Source organism: Amblyraja radiata, chromosome 19 (genome assembly GCF_010909765.2).
Source record: "Amblyraja radiata isolate CabotCenter1 chromosome 19, sAmbRad1.1.pri, whole genome shotgun sequence".
NCBI classification, from domain to species: Eukaryota; Metazoa; Chordata; class Chondrichthyes; order Rajiformes; family Rajidae; genus Amblyraja; species Amblyraja radiata.
Window position 1 is genome coordinate 1,658,055 of NC_045974.1, and position 19,805 is coordinate 1,677,859.

General features: G+C 45.4%; 2 protein-coding genes across 5 annotated transcripts in view; one reads left to right on the forward strand and one right to left on the reverse strand.

Annotated features, from left to right (window-relative positions):
* gpr19 (G protein-coupled receptor 19) overlaps window positions 1–5,364 on the forward strand; it is an 8,726-nt gene extending 3,362 nt beyond the window's left edge. For both annotated transcript variants that reach the window (XM_033037422.1, XM_033037421.1), the window contains exon 2: window positions 3,756–5,364. In XM_033037422.1, the coding sequence (XP_032893313.1) occupies window positions 3,779–5,011 (1,233 nt within the window). In that variant the 5' untranslated portion in view covers window positions 3,756–3,778 and the 3' untranslated portion in view covers window positions 5,012–5,364. The remainder of the gene's footprint in view (window positions 1–3,755) is intronic.
* An 8,424-nt stretch (window positions 5,365–13,788) lies between these two features.
* crebl2 (cAMP responsive element binding protein like 2) lies at window positions 13,789–19,361 on the reverse strand. Of its 3 annotated transcripts, XM_033037424.1 has the most exons (5): window positions 19,325–19,361; window positions 19,171–19,213; window positions 17,995–18,192; window positions 17,050–17,194; window positions 13,789–14,118 (listed from the first exon to the last, which is right to left on the reverse strand). In XM_033037424.1, the coding sequence occupies exons 2-4, from the start codon at window positions 19,183–19,185 to the stop codon at window positions 17,054–17,056; spliced, it is 354 nt and encodes a 117-aa protein (XP_032893315.1). In that variant the 5' UTR covers window positions 19,186–19,213; window positions 19,325–19,361; the 3' UTR covers window positions 13,789–14,118; window positions 17,050–17,053. The 3 variants fall into 3 exon arrangements, with proteins under 3 accessions (XP_032893315.1, XP_032893316.1, XP_032893314.1); XM_033037425.1 differs by lacking the exon at window positions 19,325–19,361 and having other exon boundaries at window positions 13,789–14,115; window positions 19,171–19,289; XM_033037423.1 differs by lacking the exon at window positions 19,325–19,361 and having other exon boundaries at window positions 19,171–19,289.
* Window positions 19,362–19,805: the final 444 nt, after the last annotated feature.

The following is a 19,805-nucleotide window of genomic DNA, read 5'->3' on the forward strand; positions in this document are numbered from 1 at the left end:
CCACAGACTCACAACTCTCTGTGTGGAGACAGAGAATTCCACAGACTCACAACTCTCTGTAGTGTACTGAATGGCAGGCAATGACTAGTGGGGTGCCGCAAGGCTCAGTGCTGGAACCCCAGTTGTGTACAGTATACATTCACGGCTTAGACGAGGGAATTAAATGTAACCTCTCCAAGTCTGCGGATGACACAAAGCTGGGTGGCAGTGTGAGCTGCGAGGAGGATGCTATGAGGCTGCAGGGTGACTTGGACAGAAGATAGATTGTACAGAATAGATGATTCCATGTGTTTTCACTAGCTGAACATTTTGAATTGAAACTATTTACTACTTCTATCTAAAATTCCCGGTTACTATATTTTAATGGGATTAAATACTCCATATATTTTAATGAGGATTGTTGCTGGACTGGAGGTACAGTGAATAGATGCTGGAATTATGAATTGCAATGTGAATTTGCCTTCACATTCAGCATGGACATGGTGGGCTGAAGGGCCTGTTCCTGTGCTGTACTGTTCTACATTCTATAATACAGCATAAAGTGAAAAGGATTTTTCTGAGCTGTGATTTCCAGGATGTTTATTTGTATTCCAATTTTACGCTGCCAATCGTATCACGTGAAACAAAACCTTTGTCCGTAAGAAGGAAATGTAACTACATTCCTGGACAGGGGTTTGGCATCTGCCTAACCTCATAGTGGGCCCTAGAAATTAATTAATGACTGTTGTGGTCATAGTCCCCTCAATCCTAGCAACGCTGAGAAACAAGACAAGATGTTCAAGAAGGAACTGCAGATGCAGGAAAATCAAAGGTAGACAAAAATGCTGAAGAAACTCAGCGGGTGCAGCAGCATCTATGGAGCGAAGGAAATAGGCAACTTTTCGGGCCGATACCCTGAAGGAAATAGGCAACGGTTGAGGCAGCATCTATGGAGCGAAGGAAATAGGCGTCGCTTATTTCCTTCGCTCCAGAGATGCTGCCTCACCCGCTGAGTTTCTCCAGCATTTTTGTCTACCTTCGATTTTCCAGCATCTGCAGTTCTTTCTTAAGCAGCTTAATTGTAGACACATTTAAAAAGCACAATCTCAAGGCTGACATATGCTGCAAATCTGTTTTCATACATTTTATGTAAACCGAGTGCACAATGTTTACTTGTTTAGTAACATTTGCCTTCACATTCAGCATGGACATGGTGGGCTGAAGGGCCTGTTCCTGTGCTGTACTGTTCTACATTCTATAATACAGCATAAAGTGAAAAGGATATTTCTGAGCTGTGATTTCCAGGATGTTTATTTGGATTCCAATTTTACGTTGCCAATCGTATCAATGAAGAGGTACTAGGGAAATTGACGAGGGTAAAGATGTTGTCTATATGGACTTTAGTAAGGCCTTTGACAAGGTTCCTCACGGAAGGTTGGTTAAGAAGATTCAACTGTTGGGTATAAATGCAGGAGTAGCAAGATGGATTCAACAGTGGCTGAATGGGAGGCGCCAGAGGGTAATGGTGGATGGCTGTTTGTCGGGTTGGAGGCAGGTGACTAGTGGGGTGCCTCAGGGATCTGTGTTGGGTCCTTTGTTGTTTGTCATGTACATCAATGATCTGGATGAAGGTGTGGTAAATTGGATTAGTAAGTATGCAGATGATGCCAAGATAGGGGGTGTTGTGGATAATGAAGAGGATTTCCAAAGTCTACAGAGTGATTTAGGCCATTTGGAAGAATGGGCTGAAAGATGGCAGATGGAGTTTAATGCTGATAAATGTGAGGTGCTACATCTTGGCAGGACAAATCAAAATAGGACGTACATGGTAAATGGTAGGGAATTGAAGAATACAGTTGAACAGAGGGATCTGGGAATAACTGTGCATAGTTCCTTGAAGGTGGAATCTCATATAGATAGGGTGGTAAAGAAAGCTTTTGGTATGCTAGCCTTTATAAATCAGAGCATTGAGTATAGAAGCTGGGATGTAATGTTAAAATTGTACAAGGCATTGGTGAGACCAAATCTGGAGTATGGTGTACAATTTTGGTCGCCCAATTGTAGGAAGAATGTCAACAAAATAGAGAGAGTACAGAGGAGATTTACTAGAATGTTGCCTGGGTTTCAACAACAAAGTGTTCGGCACGGACTTGTAGGGCCGAGATGGCCTGTTTCCGTGCTGTAATTGTTAAATGGTTATATGGTTATTAACGCGAGTTCCTTGAAATGCTGTTGAGGGATCTTTGAGTCGAGATTCAAGAGAGTTTATTGTTATGTGTCCCAGATAGGACAATGAAATTCTTGCTTTGCTTCAGCACAACAGAACATAGTAGGCATTGACTACAGTGCAGGGAATCAAGTTGGAAGTGTACTGTAGTTTCGAGATACAGGTCCTTTCAGCCCATTGAGACCTCGCGACCAACAATACTAGTTCTACCCTACAATTTACAAAGTCAATTAACCTACAAACTTGCATGTCTTGGGGATGTGGGAGGAAACGGGTGCACCCGGAGAAAACCCACGCAGGTCACAGGGAGAACGTACAGACAGCACCCGTAGTCAGGATTGAACCCGGGTCTCTGGCGCTGTGAGGCAGCAACTCTACCGCTGTGCCTCCGCCCTGCGCCTGGTTTACTTCTGTCCGCTCCATGTATCAGTGGAAAATGTTGGTCTCCAATTGGTCTCCATCTATATTTTCACAATGTCTTTGGAATGAGTGGGCTTCATTTGTATGTAGTCGTTGATTGTCATTTTAGAAACATAGAAACATAGAAAATAGGTGCAGGAGTAGGCCATTCGGCCCTTCGAGCCTGCACCGCCATTCATTGTGATCATAGCTGATCATCCAACTCAGTAGCCTTCTCTCCATACCCCCAGATCCCTTTAGCCACAAGGGCCACATCTAACTCCCTCTTAAATATAGCCAATGAACTGGCCTCAACTACCTTCTGTGGCAGAGAATTCCACAGATTCACCACTCTCTGTGCGAAAAATGTTTTTCTCATCTCGGTCCTAAAAGACTTCCCTCTTATCCTGAAACTGTGACCCCTTGTTCTGGATTTCCCCAACATCGGGAATAATCTTCCTGCATCTAGCCAGTCCAACCCCTTAAGGTTTGCTTCCAGTACAGCTGGGATGAAATGACCATAGCAGTCATTAATCAGTTTCAGCAGTCGACTGTTTAGCTTTAATAAATATGTCAAGTACAATGACAATTTGGGGATCAAACATTGTCATTTTTTCATACCAAGAGTCAAGAGTGTTTGAAGGGGTCACGGAAAGAGCATTCACATCGTGGCCTCTGTTTCCACCAATCTTCCCACCACCGCACACAAGAAGCACAAGAAGCAACAAGACAGACACCATTGTATGCAGATACACAAAAATGCTGGAGAAACTCAGCGGGTGCAGCAGCATCTATGGAGCGAAGGAAATAGGCAACATTTCGGGCCGAAACCCTTCTTCAGATGCAGATGCAGAGGAGTGCGTTCAGCTCTAGCTTGTGTGTGGACTCGATAAGAAGAAGAGTGTTTGAATGTCTTATGTATGATAAGCAGGTTTTGTTTATATTAAATTGTATGTCATTTTTAGACGTATAAACAGCTATAAAGCAAGCGTGAAGTCTGAAGAAGTCTTGACCTGAAACGTCACCTATTCCTTCTCTCCAGAGATGCTGCCTGACCCGATGAGTTTGGAGTAACTCAGTGGGTCAGGCAGCATTTTGGTGTCTGCCTTCTTGAACAATATCCTGATTTGTGCTTCTTTTTCTCCCCCAGATTGGTGAGAGTAAAACTTGAATATGGTGTTAGCCGGAAAGGGTCTGGAAATGGCGAAATCCGTTACCGTCCCGGCTGCTGCAGCTCTGGGCAATCTCAGCGGGGTATTAAACTCCTCGTTCAGCGGGAGTGGAGGACCGTTCAGAGAGCCGGTGCAGAGACACGGGAGGAATGGGACCGTTCCGGAGCTGACGACAGGAGAAATCGTCGCGGTCAGCTTCATCTTCGGCGTGATCTGGCTGGTGGCTTTGTTCGGGAACTCCCTGGTCTGCTTGGTGATCCACAAAAGCAGGAGGACACAGTCAACGACCAACTACTTTGTGGTGTCCATGGCTTCAGCGGACCTGCTCATCAGCCTGGTCAGCACCCCCTTTGTCCTGCTACATTTTACCACAGGGAGGTGGCTACTGGGGGATGTCATGTGCAAACTGGTTCGCTACGTGCAGTATCTGACTCCTGGAGTGCAGATCTACGTCCTGCTCTCCATCTGTGTGGACAGGTTTTACACCATTGTGTATCCCTTGAGCTTCAAAGTGTCTCGGGAGAAGGCCAAGAAAATGATTGCAGCATCCTGGATCTTGGATGCTGCTTTCGTATCTCCAACCTTGTTTTTCTACGGGATGGAAGGGGAGACCTGTAATCTGTTTCTCCCCCAGTCCTGGAGCGGGGTCACCTTTGGCACGGTCCACCTGCTGCTGGGCTTTCTCGTTCCATCTGTCCTCATCATCCTGTTTTACCAGAAGGTCATAAAATACATTTGGAGGATAGGTACAGATGGCAGGACAGTGAGGAGGACCATGAATATCGTGCCTAGGACCAAGGTCAAGACCATCAAGATGTTCCTGCTGTTAAATTGTATGTTCCTGTTGTCTTGGTTTCCCTTTTACGTGGTCCAGATCTGGCAGCCGGACGAGATGGATTCCACAGGGTGTTCTTCACTCTTCCTGTCCATCGCACTGGTGTCCTTCAGCTCCTCAGCATCCAAGCCCAGCCTCTACTCCATCTTCAATGCCAACTTCAGGCGGGGCATGAAGGAGACTTTCTGCATGTCTTCGATGAAGTGTTACCGTAGCAATGCCTACACCATCACCTCCAGCTCCCGAATGGCAAAAAGGAATTACATCGGCATCACTGACATCCCAGCCCCCACCAAAACCGCCACCAAAGATTCAATATTTGAAACATTCGACAGGGAGGCGAGAGAGAAAAAGCTTGCATGGCCCATAAACTCAAATCCTCCAAATACATTTGTCTGAGCAGCATGATCAGCCTGAAGAAGGGTCCTGACCTGAAACGTCACCCATCCATGTTCTCCACAGATGCTGCCTGACCCGCTGAGTTACTCCAGCACTCTGTGTCTTTTCCAGACTCCATTTGTTGTCCCCACTGCCCCAATTGGCGTTGTAATGTAAACACTATGATAAGGCATTCAACCAACTGAAAAACCATTCCTCCAATAATTCTCCTCTGACAAAATTTAGATTGATGGAAAGATTGCATGGAAACAGGCCCTTTGGCCCACCGAGTCCACACCAACCATCGATCACCTGTCCACACTAGTTCTATGTTATCCCACATCCACATCCTACACACCAGGGGGCAATTTACCTACATCCCTGCATGTCTTTGGGATGTGGGAGGAAGCTGCAGCACCTGGAGGAAACCCTTGTGGTCATGGGGAGATCGTGCAAACTCCACACAGAAATGGGGCTTTGGCGCTGTGAGGCAGTGGCTCGACCATCTGCACCGCTGTGCCGCACTTTTTAAAGTACTTAATGTTTATACTGTGTTTGTTACAGACTAAGTATTACACGCAAACATAATCTCCACGCTGATTGTCACTCTATTTAAAATACAGCATCAGTAGCAAAGCAAATGATTTAACAATAAACTGCTCGACAGAGAAGGCACAAGAATGCTGGAATCCTGAGTGAAACACAGAGTGCTGGAGTAACTCAGCAGGTCAGGCAGCATCTCTGGAGGAAATAGACAGGCCATGTTTCGGGTCAGGACCCTTCTTTGGAACCATTCAGTCTGAAGAAGGATCCCAACCAGAAACGATACCTGTCCATTCACTCCAAAAATAGTCCACCTATCACATGCCTGTGACCTGAGGTTTCAGGGTTCTGAACTGAAACATTGTTTATCCATGTTCTCCACAGATGCTGCCTGACCTGCTGAGTTACTCCAGCACTCTGTGAAACGTCACCTATCCATGTTCTCCACAGATGCTGCCTGACCCGCTGAGTTACTCCAGCACTCTGTGAAACGTCACCTATCCATGTTCTCCACAGATGCTGCCTGACCCGCTGAGTTACTCCAGCACTCTGTGTTTTAAACTGCTTGAAGGTACGTTTAAATCTTGAGCATTTCACTGAATTTCATGTCTATAATGTAACTAATACCAGAAGGTGTTTAGGAAAATTCAATTGAAATCAGGATCATATTTGTATTTACCTGTTCCTCAACATACATTGCACTGTAAATGTTATTTTGTTTCAGAACATGGTGTTGGAACACAGGAACTAATATCTGTTAAAAGGGTTAGCATATATCAAATATCATTTTGTACCACTTAGTCTTGTATCTCAATACATTTCTATGTTATTTATTTGCAGCACAAAACTATTGTCTAGTTAGTAAAATGTTTATCAGCATAGCATTTGGACTGCACGAAGAGGGCTTCCTAATTAAGTATATATTATCACATCGTTTTTGCCCTCTGTCAAAATAAACTCATTATCAAGCATAAAATGATTGAAGATTTATTTTTACATCTTTGAAATTTGTTGATGTTGTTTCTACAATCATTTCTGGTTCCAAGAGCATATGTATGATCATTCAGCTTCCTGGACCTGTTGCCACACTAGATTGTAACAGCAAGGATTTGGTGATCAATTCGTCCAGTCCTGGTGACCTTATTAGGAAGCCTTCTGGAGACTTTCGCAAAGTGGCTGCATTTGTGCATCAAATGCTTATTGTGCAAGTTAAAGGCCTCCTGTCCCTTTTACCTGATTTATTTCGGCGACTGCCAGCACCCGTCAGAGTGGCAGCATGTCGCTGAAAAATGTCAACATGTCGAAAACCCAGTGGCGACCAGATAAAGGTACGACTCTTTGGTCCGCTACTCACGACCATACAGGCTCTGTGTGCGCGACATGTAGTGGGGTGACGCCTGTATGGTCGTGAGTAGTCACCAAAGAGTCGTACCTTTTTCTGGTCGCCGTTGGATTTTCAACAAATTTTCGGCGACCTGCTGCGACTATGACGGGTGCTGGCAAGTCACCGAAAAAATCGGGTAAAATCGCGTAAGTGGGTCAGGTCCTTACGTATGATTCTGTTCCGCTGCCAGTACATACGACAATTAAAACATTTTTGATTCTATTAAGCTCACCGCCAAGTTCTGCAAATTATTAACGAGGATTAAACCAGAAAGAATAATACAAGGAATCTCATTACTTCAGGTTTTGTAGTGAACTTAAATAATCTTTGTAAGATTTGAAATTATTGGTACTGGTTTGTTACCGTCACGTGTAGTAAGATACAGGGAATAACTTTGTTTTTTGTGCAATCCAGGAAATCGGATCACACACCCAATAAATTGGATCACACCTTGCACAGGTACAACAGGTAGTGCAAAGTTAAAATAAACTAGAGTGAAGAATATAGTGTTTAGCTAAAGAGGAAGCGCAGATATAAATAGTTCAAGGCGTGCATGAAGGTAGGTTGGAAGATTGGGACTACATCCTTAGTTTATGAGAATTCCTTTCAACATTGGTAAGCAGCTGTTTCTGGTTCTGGTGGTAGGTGCTTTCAAGCTTTCGTATCTTCTGTCTGACAGGAGAGGGAGTGACCGGGGGCATGAGTGGTCCTTGATTGTGTTGGCTGCTTTTCCAAGGCATGTGATGTGTAGATGGCTGGTTTGTGTGAATGGACTGGACTGAATCCACAACTGTGTGCAATTTAGTGCGGTCTTGGGGGCAGATCAGTTGGCAAACCAAGCTGTGATGTGTCTGTATCGGATGCATTTTGGTAAGTCATTGGGGACGTGCCCAATTTCCCTCGTCTGCTGTTGAGGCGTTGGTGTGCTTTCTTGCCCATAGTGTCGATGTTTGGACCAGGGCAAATAATTTTCTGATGTTAGCTTTGTCACTTTTCCGTCTAAATGGGAACTTTCTGTAATCTCCTTGTGTATGCAGAGCTGTCTCAGTGTAATGGTGAAATTGGTCATACTTGGAAACCCTGTCATGAACCACATTCTCCTCCGGGTGCTCCAGTTTCCTCCCACATCCCAAAGACGTGTGGGTTTGTAGGTTAATCGGCCTCCTTAAATTGCCCACAGAGTGTAGAGGTGTGGATGAGGAAGTGGGATAGCATAGAATTAGTGTGGTCAATGGTTGGTGTGGACTTGGTGTGCCGAAGGGCCTGTTTCCATGATGTACCTTTCAATCAAAGAAAAGTATTCTGAAGGATGTTCATGGCAGAATACTTCTGGAGAGTTATGATGCTAAATCATAACAGTTTGGGACCAGTGATCACAATACCATTAGTTTCAATATAATTATGGAGAGGGTCAGAACTGGACCTAGGATTGAGATTTTTGATTGGAGAAAGGCTAACTTTGAGGAGATGCGAAAGGATTTAAAAGGAGTAAATTGGGACAGTTTGTTTTATGGGAAAGATGTGGAAGAGAAATGGAGGACATTTAAAGGTGAAATTTTAAGAGTACAGAATCTTTATGTCACTGTTCGGTTGAAAGGAAATAGTAAAAAATTGGAAAGAGCCATGGTTTTCAAAGGAGATTGGACACTTGGTTCGGAAAAAGAGAGAGATCTAATTATAGGCAGCATGGAGTAAATGAGGTGCTTGAGGAGTATAAAGAATGTAAAAAGAATCTTAAGAAAGAAATTAGAAAAGCTAAAAGAAGATATGAGGTTGCTTTGGCAAGTACGGTGAAAGTAAACCCAAAGGGTTTCTACAGCTATATTAATAACAAAAGGATAACGAAGGATAAAATTGGTCCATTAGAGAGTCAGAGTGGACAGCTATCTGCAGAGCCAAAAGAGATGGGGGAGATATTGAGCAATTTATTTTCTTCGGTATTCACCAAGGAGAAGGATATTGAATTATGTGAGGTAAGGGAAACAAGTAGAGTAGCTATGGAAACTATGAGATTCAAAGAAGAGGAAGTACTGACACTTTTGAGAAATATAAAAGTGGATAAGTCTCCGGGTCCAGACAGGATATTCCCTAGGACATTGAGGGAAGTTAGTGTAGAAATAGCAGGGGCAGAAATATTTCAAATGTCATTAGAAACGGGAAAAGTACTGGAGGATTGGCATACTGCGCGTGTTGTTCCATTGTTTAAAAAGGGGTCTAAGAGTAAACCTAGCAATTATAGACCTGTTAGTTTGATGTCAGTGGTGGGCAAATTAATGGAAAGGATACTTAGAGATAATATATATAAGCATCTGGATAAACAGGGTCTGATTAGGAACAGTCAACATGGATTTGTGCCTGGAAGGTCATGTTTGACTAATCTTCTTGAATTTTTTGAAGAGGTTACTCGGGAAATTGATGAGGGTAAAGCAGTGGATGTTGTATATGTGGACTTCAGTAAGGCCTTTGACAAGGTTCCTCACGGAAGGTTGGTTAAGAAGGTTCAATGGTTGGGTATTAATGGTGGAGTAGCAAGATGGATTCAACAGTGGCTAAATGGGAGATGCCAGAGAGTAATGGTGGATGGTTGTTTGCCAGGTTGGAGGCCAGTGACTAGTGGGGTGCCACTGTTGTTTGTCATGTACATCAATGATCTGGATGATGGTGTGGTAAATTGGATTAGTAAGTATGCAGATGATACTAAGATAGGTGGGGTTGTGGATAATGAAGTAGATTTTCAAAGTCTACAGAGAATGGGCTGAAAGATGGCAGATGGAGTTTAATGCTGATAAGTGTGAGGTGCTACATCTTGGCAGGACAAATCAAAATAGGACGTACATGGTAAATGGTAGGGAATTGAAGAATGCAGGTGAACAGAGGGATCTGGGAATAACTGTGCACAGTTCCCTGAAAGTGGAATCTCATGTAGATAGGGTGGTAAAGAAAGCGTTTGGTGTGCTGGCCTATATAAATCAGAGCATTGAGTATAGGAGTTGGGATGTAATGTTAAAATTGTACAAGGCATTGGTGAGGCCAATTCTGGAGTATGGTGTACAATTTTGGTCGCCTAATTATAGGAAGGATGTCAACAAAATAGAGAGAGTACAGAGGAGATTTACTAGAATGTTGCCTGGGTTTCAGCAACTAAGTTACAGAGAAAGGTTGAACAAGTTAGGGCTTTATTCTTTGGAGCACAGAAGGTTAAGGGGGGACTTGATAGAGGTCTTTAAAATGATGAGAGGGATAGACAGAATTGACGTGGATAAGCTTTTCCCACTGAGAGTAGGGAAGAATCAAACAAGGGGACATGACTTGAGAATTAAGGGACAGAAGTTTAGGGGTAACATGAGGGGGAACTTCTTTACTCAGAGAGTGGTGGCTGTGTGGAATGAGCTTCCAGTGAAGGTGGTGGAGGCAGGTTCGTTTTTATCATTTAAAAATAAATTGGATAGTTATATGGACGGGAAAGGAATGGAGGGTTATGGTCTGAACGCAGGTGTATGGGACTAGGGGAGAATACGTGTTCGGCACGGACTAGAAGGGTCGAGATGGCCTGTTTCCGTGCTGTAATTGTTATATGGTTATATGGTTAAATGCTAAGGGCGGGTGGATAGAATCCCTCTTGTTAGTGATATCACTACCTGTCACTTGCACAGTACGAATCCTATTTGCTGCTTTCTGACCCATTCACAAATGATAGGAGCAGAATTAGGCCATTCGGCCCATCGTCTACTCTGCCATTCAATCATTGCTGATCTATCTGTCCCCCTTAACCCCATTCTCCGGCCTTCTCCCCATAACGCCTGACACCTGTCAAGAATCTGTCATTCTCTGCCTTAAAAATATCCATTGATGGCTTACGCAGCCTCCTGTGGGAATAAATTCCAGATTCACCATCTTCTGACTTAAGAAATTCCTCCTTATCTCCTTCCTTAATTTTACGTCCTATTATTCTGAGGCTGTGCCCTCTGGTCCTTGACTCTCCCACTAGTGGAAACATCCTCTCCACAGCCACTCTATCCATACCTTTCACTATTCGGTAAGTTTCAATGAGGTACCCCTTCATCCTTCTAAACTCCAGCGAGTACAGGCCCAGTGCCGTCAAACACTCATCATATGTTAACCCACTAATTCCTGGGATCATTCTTGTAAACCTCCTCTGGACCCTCTCCGTCACCAGCTCCATACTCTCACAAATGGTATCAAGGGTTATGGGGTGATTGCAGGAGAATGGGATTAGGTGGCAGAGATCAGTCATGATTGAAGGGCGGAATGGACTCGATGGGCTGAACGGCCTAATTCTATTGCAATAACTTGTGAACTTGTGAAATGCAGTCCGACCAGCGTCCTATAAAGCCTCAACATTACATCCCTGGTCACCGTTCAAACGTGTACCGTTGAGTTGTGAATGAAATTGAACATTGTTGAGTGATGAATGCATTCAGTGAACATTCTTACTTCTGAATACAAGATGGTTGGGTCCAGGACATAACCCTGAGACCACCACATCCATCTTCTTAGAAACATAGAAATTAGGTGCAGGAGTAGGCCATTCGGCCCTTCGAGCCTGCACCACCATTCAATATGATCATGGCTGATCATCCAACTCAGTATCCCGTACCTGCCTTCTCTCCATACCCTCTGATCCCCTTAGCCACAAGGGCCACATCTAACTCCCTCTTAAATATAGCCAATGAACTGGCCTCGACTACCCTCTGTGGCAGAGAGTTCCAGAGATTCACCACTCTCTGTGTGAAAAAAGTTCTTCTCAGCTCGGTTTTAAAGGATTTCCCCCTTATCCTTAAGCTGTGACCCCTTGTCCTGGAGCGTAAGGCACGACTCTGGCCATTGCCGAGCTTCCCACTGCATCCGAATTCATCCAATTCCAGTTCACTCTCGCTTCGAATCCTTTCATCTCATTGCTTAAGGATATACACTTAGAAACATAGAAAAATAGGTGCAGGAGTAGGCCATTCAGCCCTTCAAGCCAGCACTGCCATTCAATATGATCATGGCTTATCATCTAAAATCAGTATCCCGTTCCTGCTTTTTCCACCATATCCCTTGACTCCCGTAGCCCTAAGAGCTAAATCTAACTCTCATCTGCTGCCTTGTAAGATTATCACATCTCCATAAATATATACTGGGACAAATTTTAACACAATCCTTGGTTTATATGAAATTCACTGGGGCATGCTGCAGTAAAATATCGGTTGATAAATACACGAAGTGGTGACTGGAACATTATTGAACTGGTGGCAATTACAATGAATTACGTAAGTGCGAATGGAAATATCATCGCGACGAGAAGCCTGATCAATGAACAGGACATTCTGCACACTGACAATGCAAAATAAAAAGACATGAAATATATGCGTAGTCATTGCAGCTCATGTCATCTCACCACGTTTGTTATTTACTCTCAAATTGAATGCATGGTTATGGAAAAGTAAATAATGACCTAATGCGTAGACGAGTCCCACCCTGGCCACTCCCTCTTCTCCCCTCTCCCATCAGGCAAAAGGTATACGTGTAAAAACGCACACCTCCAGCTGTTATCAGGCAACTGAATCATCCTAACACAACCAGAGAGCAGTGCTGAACTACTATCTTCCTCTTTGGCGACCCTCAGACTATCCTTGATCAGACTTTGCTGGCTTTACCTTGCACTGAACGTTATTCCCTTATCATGTATCTGTACACTGTAAATGGATCGATTGTAATCACGTATTGTCTTTCTGCTGACTAGATAGCACGCAACAAAAAGCTTTTCACTGTACCTCAGTACACGAGACAATAAACTAAACTGACCTGGTTATTAACACAGGAGAGGGTATCGAGTGAAGTTATTAGATACAAGGAGAGGTTGGATGAACCTGGATTGTTTTCTCTGGACTGTCAGAGATTGAGGGAGACCTGATCAAGTATATAAACTGATGAGAGGCATGGCTAGGGTAGGCAGAGATCCACTTTCCTCGGGTGCAAATATGAAAGACTAAGAGAGAGGGTCAAAGTTTGAAGGAAATGTGCAAGGCAATTAAAAAAAATTAACCACACAAGACAAGGGTGGGTGCTGTCAGGGGCGGTGGTGGAGGCAGGTGTGATAGTGGTGTTTAAGAGGCATTTAGATAGGCACATGGATATGGAGGGACATGGATCACACGCAGGCAGAGATTAACAGCATCATGTTCAGCACGGACATTGTGGGCCGAAGGGCCTGTTCCTGTGCCCCACTGTTCTATGGTGTATACAATTATGATACCATGCATGCATGATTTGGTCATTTCAAGCAGCATCTCCTGAATATTAGTTTGACAGACATTTCCTTGCAATGCTAACAATACAAGACAAATAGCAAAGGTTTTGTGAAAAATATTGACACAGCAACCCGAAGGCATCAAAGGCAGTTTGATTTCAAAGGAACCCGGCAATTTCAGGATTTACGCCTTTTTCTTGATAAGAAAGATATAAAGGAGAGAAGTCAAGGGGTCACAGCTTAAGGATAAGGGGGAAATCCTTTAAAACCGAGATGAGAAGAACTTTTTTCACACAGAGAGTGGTGAATCTCTGGAACTCCCTGCCACAGAGGGTAGTCGAGGCCAGTTCATTGGCTATATTTAAGAGGGAGTTAGATGTGGCCCTTGTGGCTAAGGGGATCAGAGGGTATGGAGAGAAGGCAGGTACGGGATACTGAGTTGGATGATCAGCCATGATCATATTGAATGGCGGTGCAGGCTCGAAGGGCCGAATGGCCTACTCCTGCACCTATTTTCTATGTTTCTATGTTTCTAAGTGTGGCGACGAGCAAGAAGCATCAACTCGCAATTGTCGGAAGGTAGGAAACTAACGTTAGTAAGAAAATGTCGTAGGTTTATTTACACTATTAAATCCCTTTTTTAATAATTTGGTAACTGCAACAAATATATTGCTCTGGGATCAAACTTGCTCTCAATCTACAATTTTTATTTTAAATTAACTACAAAATACAAGGAGCATCCTATAGGAATTGGACAATTTACATTACTTACAGATATGCAGCATAGCTAAAAATCCATACTAATTAAACCATTTGTAACTATGACATAGGATGCAATCAATTATTTTAGCTTTCTGATAATCTTACATTGTTCACAACATTAAACTAGCAGGGACAAAGGATTGATTTTGTTGGTCTTTTCCACGCCATCATTTTCAGGTAATTCTTCTGTAATTAGAAAACAATTAATGTGTCATTAAAAGGAACTTTAAGGATTCATTCATTTCAAGAATGCTGCATATATTCATATTAGGACAAAGCTACATGCAAGAACGTCTAGAATCAAATATAATGTTCTCAGAAAGTAGTAGCAGAAATTACTGAGAAGCATTTTTCAGAATTATAAATAATGGCCTCACTCCTTTATTTGTAAGCTGTAGATCATCACTACTGCCACCCTGTCACAGACCAGAAGGGGCCATGTGGCCCGTCACATCTATACTGGCTTGATGAAAGTGGATCTTCAAGACTTGCTTTTTCCTTTGCTCCTTGTCCATACAGGTCTCCTTACCCAGTCAGGTCGGGGGGAGTTCCCCCCGCCACGGGTACCATGTAATCCCGTGCTACCCGCTCCATGGTCGGATAGTCGGCGACTAAACCGTCTCCCCCACCTGGTTTGCGAGGTGAGGAGGGGGCTGTGGACCCCCAGCAGGACCATAAACAAGAACTGTCAAAGGGCGGATGAGTTTCTAGCGAGCCAACAGCCATCCACACTTCAGTAGAAGTTGCGATCACTGTCGTGCACGGCATTGTAAGGCACCGTGCCCGTTGATGGTTTCAACGATGCCGATTCTCCATACAATTCCCAGCTTGGTCCTTTCGTTATTTAGTCCCATTTCCCTGCCCTTCTCCCATTGCCATGAAATCCTTTCCCTTTCGGTAATTATCTAGTTTTCCTTTGAACACTGTTCACCACTACACCTGGCAGTACATTCCAGGCCGTGATACTTTATATGTGAAGGCCTTCCTCATCTCACTTCAGGCATTTTTGCCAAACACTCAGCCACTGAAACTTTCACCAATGGGAACACTGACCTACCCATCCTCCAAACATGGTAAATGTCTGCATCCTGTGCGCTCATCTCCCACCTCTCCCAACTCCATCTTCCCTCATTTCTCTCTCATCTCCCTCATCCCTGACCCCTTCCACCCATATCTTTCCCCCGGGCTTTACAATACAATACAATACAATTTATTTGTCATTTGAACCTCATTGAGGTTCAAACAAAATGTTGTTTCTGCAGTCATACACACAAGAAAAAGAACCAAGACACAACACAATTTACACAAGCATCCATCACAGCGCATCTCCTCCTCGCTGTGATGGAAGGCAAAGACTTATCTCTCCCCTGCACTTCCCATTCCCCTCCCGATGTCAGAGTTAAAGCCCCTGGCGGGCGATGGTAAGTGTCCCGCGGCCATTCAAAGCCGCGCCGGACGATGATGTAAGGCCCCGCTCCAGGTACTCTTCAACCCCGCAACTCGGGCGGGAGAAGTCGCTGTTGCGGAAGCCCCGAAAAGCGGTCTCCCAGCAGGGACCCGCGGGCTCCCGGTGTCACTGTCCACCAGAACTGCGGTAAGCCTCCGAATCTCCGGGGTCGGGTCGCAGCAGCGCGCCACCACAGCTCCTCTCGCTCCGAACTCGGCCAGCTCCACGATGGTAAGTAGGTCCACAGCTCCTCGACTGGAGCCCCAGGTCGTTCCGGTTGGAGGCCGCTCCACGGTGCTAGGCCCCAACGACAACGGAGACCCGCAGAGAAAAGGTCGGGTTCTCCTTACAGGGAAAAGATTTTAAAAGTTTCCCCCACCCCCCGCCCCCCACACACATACACAAAAAAATAAATAATAAAAATTACATTCAAACGAGACAAAAAACAATAAAAAGACAGACGGACTGCAGAGGCCGCTGCGACGTGAGTTACATTTCACCAGCTAAAGATACATGTGATTCTAACAAGAAAACATAACTAGTGGTAAATATCAGAGATCATCCAAAGATACAAAGTTCCGACAGAAATTCCTTTCTTCCCCCTCTCAAGATATCAGCCTTTTGTTGGAACCATTTCCGACCCTGGACGTGGATTATAAATTGATCCATAAATCTGTATAATTGCCGCATGTCTACCCATGTGCCTCTGGCTCGAGGTTGATAGCTGGATTTGACGGTTTCATTCCACGCTCACCCTAACAATCCCAGCAAGGTTCACTTGATGTTCAAGAAGGAAATGCAGATGCTGGAAGATCGAAGGTACACAAAAATGCAGGAGAAACTCAGCGGGTGCAGCAGCACCGATCTCCTCCAACCTCATCTATTGCATCCGCTGCTCTAGATGTCAGCTGATTTACATCTGGGAGACTAATCGGAGGTTGGGTGATCATTTCGCCGAACACCTCCGCTCAGTCCGCAATAACCTACCTGAACTCCCGGTGGCTCAGCACTTCAACTCCCCCTCCCATTCCCAATCCGACCTCTCTGTCCTGGGTCTCCTCCATTGCCAGAGTGAGCAACACCGGAAATTGGAGGAACAGCACCTCATATTCCGCCTGGGTTGCTTGCGTCCGGATGGCATGAACGTTGAATTCTCCCAGTTTTGCTAGCCCTTGCTGTCTCCTCCCCTTCCTTAACCCTTGAGCTGTCTCCTCCCATCCCCCCGCCCTCGGGCTCCTCCTCCTCCCTTTTTCCTTCCTTCTCCCCCCCACCCCCCATCAGTCTGAAGAAGGGATTCGGCCCGAAACGTCGCCTATTTCCTTCGCTCCATAGATGCTGCTGCACCCGCTGAGTTTCCCCAGCAATCTTGTGTACCCAAGGTTCATTTGATATCAGGATCGGGCCACACAGGCTGATTTTTTTTTCTCAGTCACTGAGGAGACCGAACCGACTCCTAGCCCTGATGAGATCAGCTCACAGTTAGCAGAAACTGGAATGCAAATAATAATAATAATAATGAATTTTATTTATGGGCGTCTTTCAAGAGTCTCAAGGACACCTTACAAAAATTTAGCAGGTAGAGGAAAAACATGTAAGGGGAATGAAATAAATAGGAGACATGAATACCCCAAACATTCATGTTTACTCCAGTGATTTAGTTAAATACTCACAGGACTAGTTTGCACTTCCTTCTGGTTTTGTCTTTCCTAGCTTGTTTGTGGACTGTTGTGCTTTGCTTTGATCATCCCCGGTCAGAAGTGCTTTTATTTCTGACGGTATCTTCCCTTGATCCATTGCTGTACACCATTGCTTGTACTGTACATCAAATCAAAGGATACTGTGTAAGCTTCAAACAAATGCAGAATCAAGCTGTACATGAGAAAACATAAAAACATAGAAAGTAGGTGCAGGAGTAGGCCATTCAGCCCTTTGAACCAGCATCGCCATTCAATATAATCATGGCTGATCATCCAGAATCAGTACCCTGTTCCTGCTTTACCCCCATATCATTTGATTCCCTTCGCCCTAAGAGCTATATCTAACTATCTCTTTGAATATAATGACAATTTTAGGATATTAAAAAAACATTTGGTTATGTCTGCCTAAATCTTTCTGGATACAAATTGCAAATAGACTAAGAAGAAAATACCAAGTCAGGTGCAAAAAGTTATTAATAAGGAATTAGCCTAAAGATAACTGGAGGAGAAAACTCACAAATCACAAATTGTATTTTACCAAGCATCGTTTACATAAAGAATCTTAAAGAACTTAAGTGTTTCAGACATTATTACTTGCAATAAAGGAGGCAGAGGGGCGATCTTACAGAGGTATTTAAATCATGAGGGTATTGATAGGGTGAATGCAGCGTCTTTTTCCCAGGGTCTGGGAATCACAAACTAGAGGACATAGGCTTATGTTGAGAGGGACAAATTTTAAAAGAAACCCGAGCAGCAATTTTGGTTGGCATGGGCGAGTTGGGCTGAAGAGCTTGTTTGACTGTCCCAATATGGTCGAAACGATTCATAAATTAAGAAGGGATTGAAAATGATCTATAAAAAAGCAGACTATACGGGTCTCCGATCCCAGCAATCCTGTTCACCACCATTTTCATTTACCATCTCCAGCTCTTCTCGCAGGGCACAGATCGCTCTCTCTCTTCTAGATACAAGTTCCTCCAAATACTGATAGCGCAACTTCTTCCTCGCTCGGCATTCTCTGGCGCTCTGGCGACTTCTCTCAAGCTTCGCCTTCAAATCAATTTTAGCCGGTTTGCGGCCTCGCTTTCCCGGTTTCTTCACCTTGCCTCCCACCACCTGTGTAAGGAAAATTGTGGATTATATCAATTAAAAAAATCATTGATCGTTTATGACAACATAAGAACTGGGCCGGGAGTAATCCATTTGCTCCTTGGATCCATGGTCATGAATGGTCACCCATTCCTTCTCTCCAGAGATGCTGCCTGTCCCGCTGAGTTACTCCAGCATCTTGTGTCTATCTTTGATTAAAACCAGCGTCAGCAGTTCTTTCCTACACATCATGAATGGTCTTTCTATCTCAACACCATGTTCCTGCTCTACCCAACACACCTCCAATAACCAGAAAGCTATCCAACAGCCCATTTTAAACTCTAAATTCTGAATGCAATCAATGACAAAATTCCAAAGGCACGTCACTTGCGATTGAAGAGCACCTATGGGAGCACCTCTCAGTTCTCTATACATTGGAGAATAGAATAGAAGCCAAATCAACTCGATGTCTCATTCGAAATGTTAAAGATTAGAGGGCATAGCTTTAAGGTGAAAAGGACAAAGTTTAAAGGAGATGTGTGGGGCAAGTTTTTTCTTCCACACATATATTAGGCGAGTGCCTGGGATGTGTTGCCAGGGTAGGTGGCGGAGGCAGATACAGTAGTGGCCTTTAAGAGGCTTTTAGATGTGGATATGCCGGGAATGGAAGGATATGGATCACGTGCAGGCAGAGGAGATCAGTTTAACTTGGCATCATGTTCAGTACGGACATTGTGGGCCGAAGGGCCTGTTCCCGTGTTGTGTTTTCCTATGGAAGCATAAGGAAATGCAGATGTTGATTTACAGGGGGAAAAAACCCACAAGGTGCTGGAGTAACTCAATTTGCAGATGAGATGGAGAGAGAGGTGACGTTTCAGGTTGTGACCCTTCTTCAGGCTGAGGGGACAAGCACCGGACTGGGCTGGCATGGGCGAGATGGGCCGAAGAGCCTGTTTCTCCGCTGCATGACATGACTCTGTTTGACTGCAGGGCCTGGATGCTCACCTTGCTCTCGTCCATGTTGCCGGCGGTCGGGTCGGGCGGGCGGCGGGGCCTTGGGGCCGGGGTCGGGCGGGTGGCGGCGGGGCCTGGGTCGGGGCCTGGGTCGGGGCGGGCGGGTGGGTGGCGGCGGCGGGGCCTGGGTCGGGTGGCGGCGGTGGCGGTGGTGGGGCCTGGGTCGGGGTCTCTGTGTCTCGGCGGATCTTTGGCTCCAACGGTCCCCCCCTCCCGCGCGCGGTGATGATGTCACGGCCGGCAGGTCCATACGCGTCATCACCCAGCGCCCGCCCCCTCCCGGCCGTCGTCATGGCGACGCCCCGCCAGGGCCCACATCCTCACCTCCACACACACCGCACACTCTACCCCCCCCCCACACACACTCTCCCCCACTGTACCCCCCCACACTCCACCCCCCCCCACACACTCCCCCCCACACACACACCCCACTCTCCCCCCCCACACACTCCCCCCCCACACACACACCCCCACTCTCCCCCCCCCACTCTCCCCCCCCCACACACTCCCCCCACTCTCCCCCCCCCACACACTCCCCCCCCACTCTACCCCTCACATTCCCCCTCACACTCACCCCACATCCCCACCCCCACACACTCCCCCCCCCCCCACACACTCCCCCCCAC